The 18,387-nt window shown below is 38.1% G+C and overlaps 1 protein-coding gene across 1 annotated transcript in view; it reads left to right on the top strand.

Moving 5' to 3' along the window:
- ERP44 (endoplasmic reticulum protein 44) overlaps positions 1-18,387 on the top strand; it is a 94,082-nt gene that overhangs the window by 42,572 nt on the left and 33,123 nt on the right. The window contains exons 2-4 of the mRNA XM_061425820.1: positions 1,630-1,702; positions 3,558-3,597; positions 8,643-8,758. Of these exons, the coding sequence (XP_061281804.1) occupies positions 1,630-1,702; positions 3,558-3,597; positions 8,643-8,758 (229 nt within the window). The remainder of the gene's footprint in view (positions 1-1,629; positions 1,703-3,557; positions 3,598-8,642; positions 8,759-18,387) is intronic.

Genomic DNA, 18,387 nt, shown 5'->3' with positions numbered 1-18,387 from the left:
TTCTCCAACACCACAGTTCCAAAGCATCAATTCTTCGGCTCAGCTTTCCTCACAGTCCAACTCTCACATCCATATATGACTACTGGAAAAACCATAGCCTTGACTAGACTGACCTTTGTTGGCAAAGTAATGTCTCTGCTTTTCAATATGCTATCTAGGTTGGTCATAACTTTCCTTCCAAGGAGTAAGCGTCTTTTAATTTCATGGCTGCAGTCACCATCTGAAGTGATTTTGGAGCCCAGAAAAATAAAGTCTGACACTGTTTCCACTGTTTCCCCATCTATTTGCCATGAAGTGATGGAACCACATGCCATGATCTTCGTTTTCTGAATGTTGAGCTTTAAGCCAACTTTTTCACTCTCCTCTTTCACTTTCATCAAGAGGCTCTTTAGTTCTTCTTTGCTTTCTGCCATAAGGGAGGTGTCATCTGCATATCTGAGGTTATTGAGATTTCTCCCGACAGTCTTGATCCCAGCTTGTGCTTCCTCCAGCCCAGCGTTTCTCATGATGTACTCTGCATATAAGTTAAATAAGTAGGGTGACAATATACAGCCTTGACATACTCCTTTTCCTATTTGGAACCAGTCTGTTGTTCTATGTCCAGTTCTAACTGTTGCTTCTTGACCTGCATACAGGTTTCTCAAGAGGCAGGTCAGATGGTCTGGTATTCCCATCTCTTTCAGAATTTCCCACAGTTTCTTGTGAGCCACACAGTCAAAAGCTTTGGCATAGTCAATAAAGCAGAAATAGATGTTTTTCTGGAACTCTCTTGCTTTTTCGATGATCCAGAGGATGTTGGCAATTTGATCTCTGGTTCCTCTGCCTTTTCTAAAACCAGCTTGAACATCTGGTAGTTCATGGTTCACATATTGCTAAAGCCTGGCTTGAAGAATTTTGAGCGTTACTTTACTAGCGTGTGAGATGACATTACTTTTTAAATAATACAACTTCTTAAAACCTAAGTAAGCAGTTGTTAGTTTAGTTTAAAATCATGCCTTTTCTTCGTTTTGTAGATGGCAGTCTGAAATTTTCTTTGAATTTAGTGTCTTAGACATGTTAAAGTGGATACACTTATTTTACCTACTCTTACTCTCTTCTTTATAGCCTCTCACCTTCACATTGTTAAACCACCTGCATTTGAAGACCAGGCAAGAAGGGCTTTTGGTTAACATTTTGAAAAGTCTTTCTTGAATTCTTTTCAGTATTTTGTTCTGTCTTAGAAGCATGGTGGGTTAGAATCAGCAAACTTAGCCTCGGTTTTATATTCTTTCAAGACTGTTAATAATCTGGCAATTTTTTTTCTAGTGGCAGCAGAGATAAAGTTGTTGAGAATATTAATTTAAAAGAGTGAGTACATTTTTAATTTTGAAAATTGTTTAGAAACAGTTTCTTTTATGTATTTAGAAAGAAGTATAGGAAATCTGTTTAACCCCGTTTCCAGGCTTGAGAAGTTGTACTGCTATTTCAGTGATCCCATGAAGAGTTAGAGTAGATAATAAAGATTAAAACCAACTGGTAATTTTGTAACTAGTGGAACCAACTTAGTTTGTGAATTTTCTTTTTAGACTTTTAGCATCATTTGCCTTTTGTAGAAACATTTATTAATTTTTGCATTTTTTAAATTTCCAGGTAACTTGGGTTTTTACTCCTGTAACAGCTGAAATAATAAGTCTTGATACAGAGAATATAGATGACATTTTAAGTAAGTACCTTCGTATTTTTAAAGTATACTTTCTTTTCTATTAAGAATTAGTTTATATACAAAAACAAAATAAAATCTCAGTTACCTAAAACAGTTGAGGAGCCAGCATTCTGATTAATTCCATGGTGTCTGTGTGTATGTGTGTGTGTATGTGTGTCTGTGTGCATATGTATTTAACTAAGCACTTTTCATTTTAGTTTTTGGTAAAATTCCTTAAAATGTGTAAGTCTGCTTTCCTGTGTTACAGGTAAACTTTTAGTCTTGTTTTACTTCTTTGCCTTGTCATAAATACCACTCTTAGAGTATTTTGTGGCTTAAAGACCAGCAGTTTCCACTATGCAGTATTATGTTAATGACCTTAGGACACAGTCTACAATTTTTTTGTATATGTGTATTTTTTAGCTTTTAACTATATATCATGTACTCTGATCTCTTTGTCATTGATCCAATTAAGTTTAGTAAGTATTTTTGCTTGTTTGTTGACAGTGTGATTGTAGATTCAAATAATTTGGGGGAAGACATTTCTTCTTGTTTTTAAAAGAAGTAGAGGGAAGGTGAAAATGTGGTTAATCGGAAAATCACAACTTAGGAGATTTAAGAAAATGTACTGTGGATAAATGATGTCTTTTTTTTTTTTAATATTTCATTTCACCCACTGATTTGAGCAAAACTAAAAATAATGAGAGATAAAAGCATTATTCATTGACCATCATATGTTGTCTTGTTTCCTTGGAACTGGTTTTAAGTGCTAGAAAGTCTATTCCCACATTGTGGGATTTCTTGAGATAAACTTTAGCCTATATCAGTGTCACATGGAGGACTTATAATACCAGTATTGATAGGCCTGCCCCCAGTTCCTGATAGAAATCGCTAGACCCAACCTAAGAATTTGCATTTCTGCAAGTTACAGTGTGATGCTGATGCTTCTGGTTCCAGGAACCACAGATCGAGAACCACACTGTGTCAGTGAATAGTACGTGGACAGAAAATGCCTCAAAGTTATTAAGTAAAAAAGGAAAAAGAGAATTGAAACTCGCAAATCATCTTCACTCCTTTCATCTTTCACATTCTAGAATATCTTTGTGGGTATGATTTGTGTGTGTGTGTGTGCGCACGCGTGCGCATGCATGCAGTTTACTGAGTACTGAGTTTTTGTTAGATTTAGGCAAAAGGAACAGATACCTTTCTCCTGTCTTCACATCTGGATATGCAAATAATACTGAGTTATATTTTGCAACAGAGAATAAATGTTAAATGGGTAGGAACCAGAAAAGGTACATCTTACGCAACACTGTTATTTGTAGATTACTTGTTGCTACTAGGTGGCATCTGAGTTTTAGAAATAGCTTACTTATACAAGTCTGTTCTCTGCAATAGGAGTTTATTGGTTGGCCAAAAAGTTTGGGTTTTTCGGTAACATCTTAAGGAAAAACCAAATGAACTTTTTGGCCAATGCAATATTTGCAGAGCTAATTCTCAGTTATTCATGAATGTGGAAGGTCAAAAAATGGATTAATAAAATCCAGATCACTCCACTTCACTTTTTATGAGAGTAGGCTATTTAGTAGCTTACTTGCCTGATCTGAGCTTGATTCTCTGTTTATTTTATATTCATTCAGTGGAGGTATTAAGATGGTGGATGTAGAGAAAAGGAGTAGGGGCTCCCACAAATTATGTAAGCCATTTTTGATGCTATGTACAGGTTTCTGAGTGAGAGATAACTTAATAGTTACTGTGTATTTTTCTTGAGCCTTTAAAATAGAAAAGGCTATGATAAAAACCATTATCTTGAATTATGTCATGATTATGTAGACATAAGTAACTTAGATTGTTTGGTTTTGTTTTTCAATTTCAGACAATGCTGATGTTGCTTTAGTAAATTTTTATGCTGATTGGTAAGTAATATCTTATTTTGGCGGGGAGGGGTACATCATTAAGGGTTTGGGGGTTATTTTGTTTTTTTGCTTTTAACTTTCTAGAGGTGATTTTTCTTTGCTAGAAAGGAGTAAGTAGGGAAGCCTCTTTCTTCTGTAAGACAATACTCCATAAACAAAATTAATAATTCAGGTTCATTTATTTACAGATGAAGCAACTTAATTTGGTGAGCATTTGTTTTAAGAGAGAAAATATACTGATTCCGTCATCCCACATTTTAAAATAAAAGCAGACTACAGAATAATTCAGATTTCTGTCTTAGTCTGTCTGTCTCTCTTTGTCTCTCAGTCTCTCACTCACACGTGCACACACACATGTACATATTGCAGTTCTCTATTTTTCCTTACTGAGGAAGTAAGGCAGTGTTTGGAGGTGAGGATGTGGGTATGGCAGATTTAGAAGGAAAAATAATGTTGATATTTTGTAACGCATACCATCCACTGCTACTTCTAGGAAGCCTTGACTCCTTTCCCTGTCTGAATCGGACTCTGTCTTGTCTGTTCACGTAGTTCCCTATGTCCCACATTCTACTACATTGTTTTGTCTTCAGTCTCTGTGTTCCAGCAAACCAGTTTTGAGGGCAGAGATAAAGTTTTTCTTAGTGTTCCCAGCATTGAGCACAAGGGCACAGTATATTGTAGATGTTGAAGAATGTGGCATGGGGATAGGAAGAGGGGCACTTCAGCTGGAGAGAAGTTTGAAACAACTCACATCATCCTTATTCCCAGACAGTCTGTATCTTATATGACCCTCTTAGGCTTACCACCTAGCAGGTGCCTCTGCCCCTACTTCAAGCCACACATGGTCCTACATTTTACCTAGGTATCTGTTAACAGTCTTAGTTTATTTCCTCTGCTTCTGGTCTTATACGTCTCCATTCTTTTGCTGCAAAGTAAGCCAGAGTAGTCTTTCCTCAAGTGCAAATTAGATTAGTTTACACCTCATCTTAAAAACCTTAAATGTTTTCCATTACTTTTATGTGAGTCCCTTAGCTTGGCCTGGAACGCCCCTGGTGGCCCTGTTCCTTCCTACCTGTGCTGCTGTATCTCTTGCCTCTCCATTCCCATATTCTGTTCTGTTATGCTTCTGTAATATTCTCTTTCATCACTGACCTTTAATCATGGTATTTCTCTGTCTGAATGGATCTCTCTTCTCTTACCCATTTGCTTACTTCATTAAGTCTGAACCATCCTTCAAGTCTTAGATTAGATGCCACTTTCTCCAGGCCACCTTCCTACATCATGCCCCTACCCCTACTCTCAAGTACAGTTAGGAACCCTTTCTATATCTGCTCATAACCCTGCATACTTAGCCAGTCATAACACTTGTATGCCACGGTTTAGTTGGTGCCTCCCTCCTATATCATTAACTTTGTGAAAAGTTACCATATCTATCTTTTTTTCAACATGAATCACCAAGCACTTTGCATGACAGTTGGCAGATAAGTACATAGTAAATATTTACTGGATCAACAATATATAGTATCTGTATTTAAAGAACTTTAGTAGAATGTTGAAGATACACAGAGAAAATACCATTTATAAAATGTACAACAGAAGATAGCAGTTTCCGAAGTAAATTAGGATTGTCCAGATGTAACATTCAGAGAAGAGGATGGCACCCCATTCCAGTACTCTTACCTGGAAAATCCCATGGGTGGAGGACCCTGGTAGGCTGCAGTCCATGGGGTCAATAAGAGTCGGACACGACTGAGCGACTTCACTTTCACTTTTCACTTTCATGCATTGGAGAAGGAAATGGCAACCCACTCCAGTATTCTTGCCTGGAGAATCCCAGGGACGGCGGAGCCCGGTGGGCTGCCATCTATGGGGTTGCACAGAGTCGGACACAACTGAAGCGACTTAGCGGCAGCAGCAGCAGATGTAACATTAACCGCAGAATGTGGTAGAAAATTATTGAATTCAGTCCACTTTAAAAGTAAACAGATTCAGAGGAATATTTTCCCATACTTACCTGACTAGATTGTGGCAGAGTTGAAACTGTTGGGTTGGCCAAAAAGTTCATTTGGGTTTTTCCATAAGATGTTGCAGAAAACCCAAATTAACTTTTTGGCCAACCCAGTAGAATGCAGTTACCTTGATGGAGGGGTTTTGTGTGTTGTAAGAAAGAGAAATAGAACATGCCACCAACCCTGTTGTGAAAAAGCAGATTGAAAATGTGGACTAACTGCAGTTATTTGAGAAACATATTACCAAAGAATACTTGGAGTTATACGTAAGTTTTATGGTGTTTTATTCAATGGAAAAAAACGTGGATAACTTGACTTAGGACTTAGACTTATACTGCGTGGCCTCAAAGTCAGGATTCTGAGTTCCCTTTGGGAGTTACAGATGTGGCACAGCTTAAGGAAGGATTCTCTAACAGAGTTGCCTAAAAATATACCTGAAAGGACAGTAAACCACAGTAGAACTTAATAATGCTGTTATGTGCCAGGTTCTTTACATATATTGTTTTTAATGCTCAGAACTACTCTCCAGGTAGGTATTATAATTTCCATTTTAGATTGAGGAAATTGAGGCTCAGAGAGGTCATACGGCTAATAAGTGGTGGAACTGGGATTTAACCTCAAGTATGTCTGACTCTGAAGCTTATTTTTTTTCCCACTAAGCTCTACTAGTTCAGTTCAGTTCAGTCACTCAGTCATGTCCAACTCTTTGCCTTCCCATGTTATACTAGTAAGTGTCCTTAAATTGTCCCCTCAAAGACTTTTGCCCCATTTGGTTGATTTGTAAAGGGTTGATTTCAAGTACTAGATATGGAGATTGGATTCAGATGACTCTTCAGTTCAGTTGCTCAGTCGTGTCCGACTCCTTGCGACCCCATGAATTGCAGCACTCCAGGCCTCCCTGTCCATCACCAACTCCTGGAGTTCACCCAAACTCATGTCCATCGAGTCGGTGATGCCATCCAGCCATCTCATCCTCTGTCGTCCGTTTCTCCTCCTGCCCCCCATCACTCCCAGCATCAGAGTCTTTTCCAATGAGTCAGCTCTTCGCATGAGGTGGCCAAAGTATTGGAGTTTCAGCTTTAGCATCAGTCCTTCCAAAGAACACCCAGGACTGATCTCCTTTAGAATGGACTGGTTGGATCTCCTTGCAGTCCAAGGGACTCACAAGAGTCCTCTCCAACACCACAGTTCCAAGACCCTGTTAATGGATCTATTTGCTTTGGTTGTGTCACTTTTGTAAATGTAACTTTATATTGGAATTGAAGTTTTATTTTATCTTCCCCTTTCACCTTTTGGTATTATAACTGATCTTGTTTTAAACATGAATCTGTGTATAAGTGCTTATTGAGCAACAAACTGGACAATCCAGAAAGGAGCCCTTAATATCTCTCTTTTCTTGCCCTTAAGTCAGGATTCTTTACTAAGCCATATCCTAATTTCTTCAAGAAATCATCATGCAATCCTTACCCCTTGCCTCCCTGGCCCTCTAGAACCCTATCTTTAGCAAACTGTGGGAACCCAGAAACCTGTGACCCTAGCTTGTCCAGTTCCTCCATCCTACCAATTTATTCATTTAACAGAAATCTATTGAAATGCTTATTAGAATATGTAGTCTCAGAATAAGACACGGTCCCTGATGTCTGCAGACCCTACCCACCTATCCCAGATGGGAGAGATTTAAGAATGCTAGAAGAGGAAAGAGCCACTTGAAAGCGAGAGACTGAAGATACAGATTGTGTCTCCTTGGTATTTTCTAGGACATCTCCTTAGGAAGTCAGGTGAGTGGGCTAGAAGAGTTACATACAAAGAGAAATAGGGAGGAAGTATAAAGTTTGTATCCTGTCATAGACTTTATTTTTTTCTTAAATTATAATTAATATGTATGACCTAATTGCACTTCGCTGGCTCAGACAGTAAAGAATCTGCTTGCAATGCAGGAGATGTAGGTTCGATCCCTGGGTTGAGAAGATCCCCTGGAGAAAGGAATGGTTACTCACTCCAGTATTCTTGCCTGGAGAATTCCATGGACAGAGGAGCCTGGTGGGCTACAGTCCATGGGGTTGCAAAGAGGCAGACACGACTGAGTGACTAAAACTTTCTTTCTTTGATCTAATTACATGTGGATTAGAGTTCACAGGCTTCATTTAGGTACCTTTCTTGATGGAAAAGGGCTCTGGAAGCAATAGTAGGAATTATAGTTGTGTTCTTCTTGTTGTTGTTAATAAACACTCAATACCTTTTTCATATGAAAATAACCATTCTAGCCCACCTGCTTGTGTGCTGATTCTGATTCTTCTCTTTCTCATCAGGTGCCTTTAATGACTCAGAGGATACATTTGTGAAGTAGTTGGCTTGATCAAGGGGCAGTCAGAATTAGAAGTCTCATGTTTCTACAATATTGTGGGGTTTGTGGCCCCTTTTAAAAGTAAAGGCAGAGCAAAAAACTACAGACAGAAAACATGGACAGGAAGTCTCCTTTGAGAATAAAAAAATTTTGCTCCTGAACTTAGTATGTTTAATAGCTTATACATACAAAAGCCTATTTGAACGAGAGGTAAATTTTGAGAGGAAACAGTTCGGTCTGTACCATATGCCATTTTCATATTAACTTGCCTGTGAGATTTGATTGAACTTGTCAGGTGAATCAGTCTAATATTTGCAATAAATTTATCATTTTAAAGACTTTGTAGTCTAAAAATATGTTCATTATTCAGAGAAGCTAATTTCCTTTATAAATGCCTGAGACTTAGTAATTACAGATCCAAGTAGATACATTTTAGAGGACTTATCTCACACTTGTTTCATTGCCTTTGTGAGAGATCATCTTTAAATTATTTGTCTGAAATGGAATAGTCTTTGAATTTCAAATTGTTTTCATCTCCAATGAATGACATCAGGAATCCTGAATTAACAGTGTGATTGTTAATTCTGTTTATTGTACATATAATAAATACTAAATATAAACAGATAACAACAAAAATAAAATTTTATTGCTTCTACTCTTCAGTTTTAATTGGTATCCTTTTCTGTGCGTAGGTGTCGTTTCAGCCAGATGTTGCACCCAATTTTTGAGGAAGCTTCCAATGTCATTAAGGAAGAATACCCAAATGCAAATCAAGTAGTCTTTGCCAGAGTTGATTGTGATCAGCACTGTAAGTACCTCATAGGAAGTCTGGAAGAAGCTGTCCTGTCCCCACCTCTCCTACACACACACACATACACACTTTTTTTTAATGCTCTGTTTTAAGTAGAGAAAAAGACAAAAATGCTCTTGACTTTGGTTAAAATATTAATATTTAATCCTTATGTATGGATACTTACAACACTACTTTCCATTTTGCCTGTGTGAAGGATTAAAAAAAAACTTTTTTTTCATTATAGTAGGGCAAGCATGCAGGTAGTAAATCATTGGGTTTTCTACCAAAGCAAGTACCAAAATCAATAAATAAAATTGATATATAGGCTTAGGAAAGAAAACGATTTCTGTTAGTTTTAGAATCATGCAAAAATACCATTTGTAGTCATTTCAAATAAAACAGTCTCAGATTTTTGTGTGGTTTCTCTTACATAAAAGATTCTACTAAGATGTTTTAAACTATCTTTGAGGTATAATTTGCTCTAGTTACTGATTAATTTTGAGAAACTTAGGTTAGTCCTACTTAGAACCCAGCCTCTTGGATTTCATTGTCTCACTGGTGCTTTCTTTGTAAAATCCTTATAATTTTCTGTACACATGACAGATTTCTCCAGTGTGAGCCAGTGAGCTTACTTTGAGGTTTCTTCCTGAGTGCTTCCATTATCCTTGAATTTAACTCTCTCATAGTGCCCAAGTCACTGCTCTTTGTAGTTCTGCTTCATTGTGTCTTGGTTGTCTCACCAATTGTAATGTCAGTTCTTCAAAGGCAGGAACTATTAGCTTTGTTTTTAAATCTCTCTTTTGTTACTAAGTGGAGACCAAACTAATTCTTTGAATCTGAAGCATCTGAGTGTTTCTGGGTGACAAAGATAGCTCATTAAAAAAAGCTTGTTGTGTTGAGTTATTGGTAAGTTGGCCTGAATTACAGAACATTCCTATTCTGCAAATTTCCTATCCTTTACATTTCACCTGACAAGACTGTGTGTGTGTGTGTCCGTGCACATGTTTGTATACACTTACTTTTCACTTTGCTGATGAGGAAATGAAAATAAAAAAGTGACTTAACCAATGTCATATAGCTTACTGTCTAGTCAGGGCAGAATTCGAATCCCAATCTCCTGACCAAATGCCTTCCCAGACCCATTTACTTATTTTCCATTCAGTTCAACAAATGGTTTGGGGATTTTCTGGTAAAGCCCTGTGCTAGGCAGAAACAGCTGACAGCAAAGTATTTCAAAATCTCCTAAACCATGCCCCACATATCTGTCTGCTGAGGTTCATAACTATATAGGAGGAAGGGAGCAAGAAAAGGTTGTGAGTGCAAGCATGGCCTGCATTCCCACCCTGCTTTTTGGATCTTTCCTCCCACCTTTCCCTGACAGAGAACATGAGGTTTTTGGTGTGGGCTCTCATTTCAAAATTTTCTATTCTTAATGTATTTAATTAGAACAGACAATAGCCCCTACTTCGATTGAAAGATCTGAAATTCTGCTCTCAAGCTTACAGTTATTAGAAAAATTAACTTGTTTAACAATACATATCATTAATTCTAACAGATTCAGTTCAGTTCAGTTGCTCAGTCTTGTCCGACTCTTTGCGACCCCATGAATCGCAGCACGCCAGGCCTCCCTGTCCATCACCAACTCCCGGAGTTCACTCAAACTCACGTCCATCGAGTCAGTGATGCCATCCAGCCATCTCATCCTCTGTCGTCCCCTTCTCCTCCTGCCCCCAATCCCTCCCAGCATCAGAGTCTTTTCCAATGAGTCAGCTCTTTACATGAGGTGGCCAAAGTACTGGAGTTTCAGCTTCAGTATCATTCCTTCCAAAGAAATCCCAGGGCTGATCTCCTTCAGAATGGACTGGTTGGATCTCCTTGCAGTCCCAGGGACTCTCAAGAGTCTTCTCCAACACCACAGTTCAAAAGCATCAATTCTTCAGTGCTCAGCCTTCTTCACAGGCTATGTAGGTTCAATCCCTAGGTCAGGAAGATCCCCTGAAAAAGGAAATGGCAACCCACTCCAGTATTGTTGCCTGAAGAATCCCATGCCAGAGGGGCCTGGGTAGGTGGCAGTCCATGGAGTCACAAAGAGACAGATTAGTGAGCATAAATAAATCTAACATCATTGCTAGTAATCTTTTAATGGGAGTAAATAACCATAATTAAGATTTTTTTTTTAATCCACCAGAGACGTCTATAGAATTAGTTTCTTACTAGTGAAAGTGATATCTGAGACATTGTGTGTTTTACTTAAGTATTTTTTTCCCTTCTGTGTAATTCTTCCCCCTTTTTTGGCTGCGCTGCGTCCCCATTGCTTTACATGGCCTTTCTCTAGTTGGAGTGAGTGGAGGGATACTCTTTGTTGCAGTTTGCAGGCTTCTCATTGCAGTTGTTCCTGTTACTGAGCACAGTGTAGGTGCCTGGGCTTCAGTAGCTGCAGCATGTGGGCTCAGTGGCTGCAGCTTGTGGGTCTCAGTGGTTGCAGCGTGTGGCCTCAGTGGTTGTAGTGTGGAGGCTCACTGGTTGCAGCGTGTGGGTCTCAGTAGTTGTAGTGTGGAGGCTCTGGGGCGCATGGGCTTCAGTATTTGCAGCACACAAGCTTGGGCTCAGTAGTTGCAGCTCACAGGCTTTGTCGCTTCACAGCATTTAGAATCTTCCCAGACCAGAAAACAAACCTGTGTCCCCTGCAGTGGCAGGTGGATTCTTATCCACTTTGTCACCAGGAAAGCCCAATTCTTCCCTTTTTAAGTGACACCATGAAATCCTTTTAATGATTTGTTCATATTTTGCACTCTGTCTTTAGAGATTGTACAATAGGCTGTACTTTGGGTAATCCCTCACATGCTAGTTGAATTGCAGAGGTTTTCATCTGGAAGGACCTTAAGAGTCCTGTAGTCTGGAGAAAAATGCCTGTTAGGCAGATTATTCTTTGGTAGGATTTGCCTTTTTTGTTTTAAGGTTTATTGAAGTACAATTGACATATAGTAAACTGCACAAGCTTAAATTATAACAATTTAATATTTTGACACATGTACAGTTGTGAAGCTATGATCGTAGTCAAGATATCAACATATCTGTCATCCCCCAAATTTTGCTTATGCTCCTTTGTGGAGTGTCTCTCCTGTCCATCCTCAGGTGACCATGGAACTGCCAACATTTGGATTTGCAATAATTTCTTTGGTGTTATATCCAAGAAATTATTGCAAATCCAATGTCATGAATCTTTTCTCCTATATTTTCTTTCTAGAGTATTATCATTTAGGTGGTAAGTTTAGGTTTTTACCCATTTTGAATTAATTTTGTGTATGGTTCAAGGTAAGGATCCAGTTTCATTCTTTTGCAGGTGGACATTCAGCTTTTCTAACACCATTTGCTGATGAGATTATCTTTTCCCTGTTGAATGATCTTGACACCCTTGTCAAAAATCATTTGAGCATATATGAGGGTTTATTTTTGGATAATCTGTTGTGTTCCATTGGTCAATATGTCTGTGTTTATGCTAGTATCACACTTTTTTTTTAAATTATTGTAGTCTTGTAATAAGTTTTGAAGTTAGGAAGTATGAGATCTCAAGTTTTGTTTGAGAGTATCTTCTGAAAGGCATATACTCTTAATGTTGATGGAGTCTAATTTTGTCCTTTTAAAAAATGGACTATACTTTTTAATTCTCTAAGAAATCTTTGCCTCACCCATGATCACAAAGACTTTCTGCTATTGTTTCTTTCATAAATTTTATGTATGAAGTGTACATCTAAGTCTGTGTTGCATTTAGACTTAATTTTTATATGTGGCACAATGTTTGGATTAGAATGCCTTTTTTTTTTACCAATAGTTGCCAAGTTGTTCTGACATTATTTGTTGAAAAGACAATCCTATCTTCACTAATTTTGCATCTTTGTCAGAATCATCTGGCCATATATATATGGATCTATTTCTAGTCTCTGTTCTGTACTGGATATATTTGTCTGTTTATATTAATACCAATACCTCACTTTCTAGATTACTTTAGATTTGTAGTAAGTCTCAAAGCAAGTGGTTTAAATCTTCTAAGCTTGTCGTTTTTTTCACAGTGGTTAGGTTACTCTAGTTGCTTTGGATTTCTGTAAGACTTTTAGAATCAGCTTATTAATTTCTAGCCAAAGGGTGTAGTTGCGGGAGGATGGCTGGGGTTCTAACTGGGATGGCTTTGAACCCTTAGGCCACTTTGTGGAGAACTGTCATTTTGACGATATTGACTCTTTTAATCCATGAACACTGTATATCTTCCCATTTGTTTAGGTCTTTTCTGTTTCTCTTAGCAGTATTTTGCAGTCTTCAGCAATGTTTTAGTCTACATGTCTTTCATATCTCTGTCAAATTTATCAATAGGCATTTATTTTTTGATGCTGTTGTAAATGATACTTTTCAAATAACCTTTTTATTTTTGGAACAAATGTAGAGATATATTGTAGAAAAATTCTGAAGATAATACAGTGACCTTCCTTCTACCCCTTAACCCAGTTTATCCTAGTGTTGACTGACATTTTATTTTACCTTTCCATGGTACATTTGTCAAAACTAAAATTTTAATTTCTTATGTTTATTGCTGGTATATAAAATACAATTGATTTTTGTATAATGATCTTGTATACTGGTACTTATTAGTTCTAATAAGTGTTATGTAGATCCCTTAGGAGTTTTTACTTAGACAGTTATGCTGTATGCAAATATAAAGTTTTACTTCTTACAGGCTTTGCTTCCTTACAGTAGTTTTTCTGTAAAGCACCTACTTGGTGCTTTAGGATTCGTTTCTGTCAGGCAGAAGTTTGATAAAAAGTTTCCTATCAAAACCAGAAGGTGACCTCAGAATCAAAATACCATCCTGTCCACATAGGTGTTCTTATTAATCACCTGTCTGGTACTGTGGCAACCTACTCTGTCTTACCTTCTGATACTTAAGTCTGTCTTGCTTCTGGCTCAGTGTGTCACCCAGAACTTCCATTCAAAATAATAGTGTTATTTCTTGGGAAAAAATTCTAGTCAGATTGTTGGGAAAAACCTACTAATAATACATGCTTTTGCGTGTATTATTTCAGTTATCTTCACCACAGCCCCTTTAGTTAGATAGTGTTATTTACTTACTCAGCATTTTTTTATATACGCCTGCTCTTTGTAGTGCAGTGTGGGAGGTTTACAGCAATGAGCCAGATAAACCCAGAAAGGCAAGGGCAATACACACACATTTGCTCATCAGGATAACTGTTTTGAAGGGAAGGGTTTTAGGTACTATGAGATAATAAGTCCAACTTAGTCTAAGGGTATACAGAGGTCCCCTTGGAGAATAAGGAAAAGTAGGATTTTTTAAGGGAAGAAGAGTGTTTCAGACAGGAGGAGCAGTAAATGTGAAGTTTCTGAGGTGGTAATGGACGTTGGACTTCAGAGAGCTGGAGTATATTATTGCTTTATAGATAAAGACACTGAAAGACTCAGAGATTAGAGAGAGTGAGTGATTTATTGAGGTTACATGGTACATGGAGGGAGCCAGACTGTCCCCAAGAGTATACAGCTTTTATCAGGTAACTATGATTTTGGAAATCAAGGTAAAGTAATTTAAATTGAGGTTTCTCAAAGAAACTGAAAATTCACCCAGTTCCTATATTAAAATGACTTAAAATGTTTGGTGTGAATAATGCAATAGTCTGTTTAAATTATCTATACTGGGTCAGTGTATACGTAAAAATGTATTTACTTACATATGATATTGTTTCTATTATTGTTTCTGTACTGTGTGGCCCAACCCTCTACTAAGGTAGAAGCCTTTGTTCTGGTACCAGTGCCCTGCTACCTACTAAGTCATATATAGTTGGACATCTTTTAAAAAAAAAATCACTGAACTTGATTCAGGAGCCACCATAGAAAGTGTGTGTAGGGATGAGGAGGGGTGGGTGTGGTTAAATGTTAAATCCAGGTGAGGGCGTACAGGTACTCACTATATTACTTTCTCATCTTTTCTATAAGCTTGAAAAATTTGAAGATAGAAAGCTGTTATAAAAAGTCACTGAACCTATAATTTGTCTAGTTTAGAAAAGAGAGAGGAGAGCCTTGTTGATTTAGACTTTTTGAGAAAATATGTGTAAAAGCAGCTTGAAGTGTGCACTCTACAGGTGTTCTGTGATACTGTTAATTGTAATTTCTGTTTATTTTCACTGTGATAAGTAATTTTCAACATGATGATTGAATTTAAAAAGGATGTCCTTGAATAGACGCTCACTGGCATTTCGAGGAACACTTAGAGCCCCTTGATGGCTTTTGGAATCTGAGCCCAAGTTCTCTTAGTGGCTGTCTCTTTCTCAGTGAAAACCTCCTGTGTGCAGGGATGGTAGTGGAAGGCATTTTGTGGGTCATGAACTGCCTTCTCTCATAAGCTGCCTTCTCTTGGACAGTAGCATCTATCTCTGCATTACCACCAGGTACAGTGGAAGGCTGATGTGCCCTCTGTGAACATTCTTCCATTACCAAGTAGAACTTATGTGGCCTTCCCTGGCATTCCAGTGGTTAAGACTCTGCACTTCCAATCAGAGTGCAGGTTCAGTCCCTGGTTAGGGAACCAAGATCACATGTGCTGTGCGGCCAAAAAAAAAAAAAAATTTATGCCAGTAACACAAAAAGGGCTTAATGTTAGGAAACAGAATAAATCCCATCAATATCTAAAATGGGGGAAGCCAGCTTATCCTATCAATAAACACTGAAAGACTTGATAAAACTCAAGATAGATTACTGGAAGAAATTAATGTGGCAAAATGAAGGAGCCACGCTTTGCTTGCATTGAATTTTTAAAATCTTTAGTGACTGTATTGCTTCCTAACATTTTTGCAAGCTTAAATCGAGGTGTGGCATGTCAGAATTTACCTATTTATCTTAGCCACAAATCTTGTATATTGTCTTGCATTTGGGAATTTCTGCCAATGTGGTGTTTTTTCTTTATCAGCCCTGCTTAAGAACTGAGAACAAGAGGATACCATAAGTTAAGAAACAAGCAACATAATTATATAATAATATAAAAATGTAATGGCACTAATTTTCATAAAACATGCCAAGTGAGTATTCTCAAAGAAGTCCCTGTGGGAGGCAGTGCACGTACTCATTCCTTAGAACCTGGTGCACGTCCTTAGTTTGGAGTTGTCCTCTACTTCAGTTTACTAGTTGATTGGGAAAACCCATCTCAGCGCATAATTATAGGTCTGCTGCCCACATTTCTTTCTATCTATGTCTTTTCCACCTAGCAGCATCCCATGGAGTGCTTTCTCTCTTACCTTTATCTCACCTCTTTGTATGCCCTTTTAGGACTTTATTTGAAGGTTGAAAGGTTCAGGTAAATAGGTTGAGAACCTGGAGCTAGAGGAGAGAAGGCAAGAGTGATGCAGAAGGCTAATTTCACTCCGTCAGCCCTTTGGTTTCTGTATATAAGCTGGATGCAGCAGCTTTGATTTCCCTTCCCCACTCTACTGTCTTCCTGCAAAAGGCTGGAAACTGTTAGAAAATTTTAAACTCAGAGTGATGCTGGGGTGACATCAGGAAGCTTCCAACTTTAAGCTTAGCTATATTTTTTTTGAAATCCCAGTGTAAAGCTTGTAGCTTGAAAAACCCTCATCTAGTGGTAGAATTTAGTTCTCCTCCTAAGCCCCTAACTTCTCCATTTGTTGTATTTAAGTAGAAGAGAAGTAGAGGAAAAGAAAAAGGAAAAGTCAGGGCAGTTAAAGAGAGATGGAAGATACAGATAGAGAAACAATCTCTTCCCACAACCGAGAGGGCATTTATGTCCTGTGATGGCCACTATGTCCTCGCTCATCCTGCAGAGGACTGGGAGAGTGGGCTTATATTTGTCACAGATCTGACAATTGCCTTTTAAATTTTCCCATCTGGGGGCCCATAAAAGGAATTGCTGCATCTCTGGTGAAGATACATTTATTATTGACTTGTTCGAGGATTTCTTTTATACTGATCTTAGAAAATCCAGACTGGTACATCTTTTTGTTACCCAGTATTATATATGAAGAGTTTTAAGAATTTCATTTAGGCTTCTAGTCTGGGGACTTGCCTGGTCGTCCAGTTGCTAGGACTCTGAGCTCCCAATGCAGAGGGCCCGGGTTCAATCCCTGGTCAGGGAACTAAATCCCACATGCCACAACTAAAGATTCCGCATGCTGCAACGAAGACCGAAGATCCCGGGCTGCAACTAAGACCTGGCATAGCCAAATGAGTAAATACGAGTTAGAAAAAAAAAGATTTGTGTGTGTGAAAACAGAAATAGTAGTAGCAGCAGCAGTAATATTAATGACAACAATAATAATGGGAGCTCTATAAGAGCAAGGATCTTTTTACCCCTCTATGTCTAGCACTGGATTGACACCTAGCACACAGCCAGTGTTTATTTATAGTTGTTGAACAGATGGATGATAAATAATAGCCAGCATTTATGAACTGTTCCTTTGTAGGTACTTTGTTAAATACTTCAAATAGGTTCTCTCATTACCTCTCAACAATATGATAATGTATTTTTTGCTGTATTTTATCAAGTTTACTTGTCACTGATTATAAAGCACACTTCTGCTACTCTTCTATCTGTAACTGAAAAAAAAGAAAAACAAAAATAGAACTATAGCACAGTCTTTTCTTATCACTTAGGATTTTTATGTCTATCCTAAGAGCTATTTTAGAATTACTTACAGATTTTTCACATCGTTTATTTATGTACCTAAAAAGGGAAACAAATTTATTCAAGTAATCCTGAACCAGTTTCACATTCAGAATCTGACTCCTGTGCAGTCACTTTCCAATTCTGTCATTGATTCATGTGTTTTTCCACACAATGTCGACTTCTGTGCCATTTTGAGTGTTTCTAGGATTTTCTTCCAGTCTGTTAATACCCAGTTCTGTAAGTACTGATGCTGGCACTTTACTGTTTGACTAACCTCAGAGTTGTTTTTTTTTTTTTTCTCAATTGAAACATGTCACTGCTAGTTAAGCAGCTGTTATTCAAATGCAGCAATATATAACCAAAATGTTAATAGTGATTTTCCCCAGTGGTAGCTGGATTACAGAATGTTCTCATATCCTTGTTTGTAATTGTTTGTCTTCCAAAATTTGTACATATGTGATTAAAACTTGCCTTTACTTCAATTACAGATCATGATATCACTTGGTCTCATCCTATTCAACATTGTTTGGGGAGATTGGGGATAAAATTAATCACTTTCCCTGGTGGTCATGCTGCCTTAAGATGAAGGAAGATCATTCATCTGCCCCTGGTGGGACCAGGTTCTCTGCTGACCTCCAGTGGCTATAGGCTGTATGGCACTGAGCAAGAGATGGGTCAGTAGCTTAGTCGTGTCCGACTCTGCTACCCCATGGACTATAGCTCACCAGGCTCCTCTACCCATGGGATTCTCCAAGCAAGAATAGTGGAGTGGGTTGCCATTTCCTTCTCCAAGCAAGAGAGAGTCTTGTTGAATGTATTATTTGCTGGTCAGTGCAGAACATTCAGATTCCCACTAGCACTTTTAGGAAAGTACTTTGTAATTGCTCTTGAAGTAGGCAGCACTTTCTCCTGCCTTCCAGTGCAACTTGAACTTTCTACATAAGAAATTGAGAAGTTTTTACAAGAG

Source organism: Bos javanicus, chromosome 8, assembly GCF_032452875.1.
Source record: "Bos javanicus breed banteng chromosome 8, ARS-OSU_banteng_1.0, whole genome shotgun sequence".
NCBI classification, from domain to species: domain Eukaryota; kingdom Metazoa; phylum Chordata; class Mammalia; order Artiodactyla; family Bovidae; genus Bos; species Bos javanicus.
This window is presented reverse-complemented; position numbering and strand designations above follow the sequence as displayed.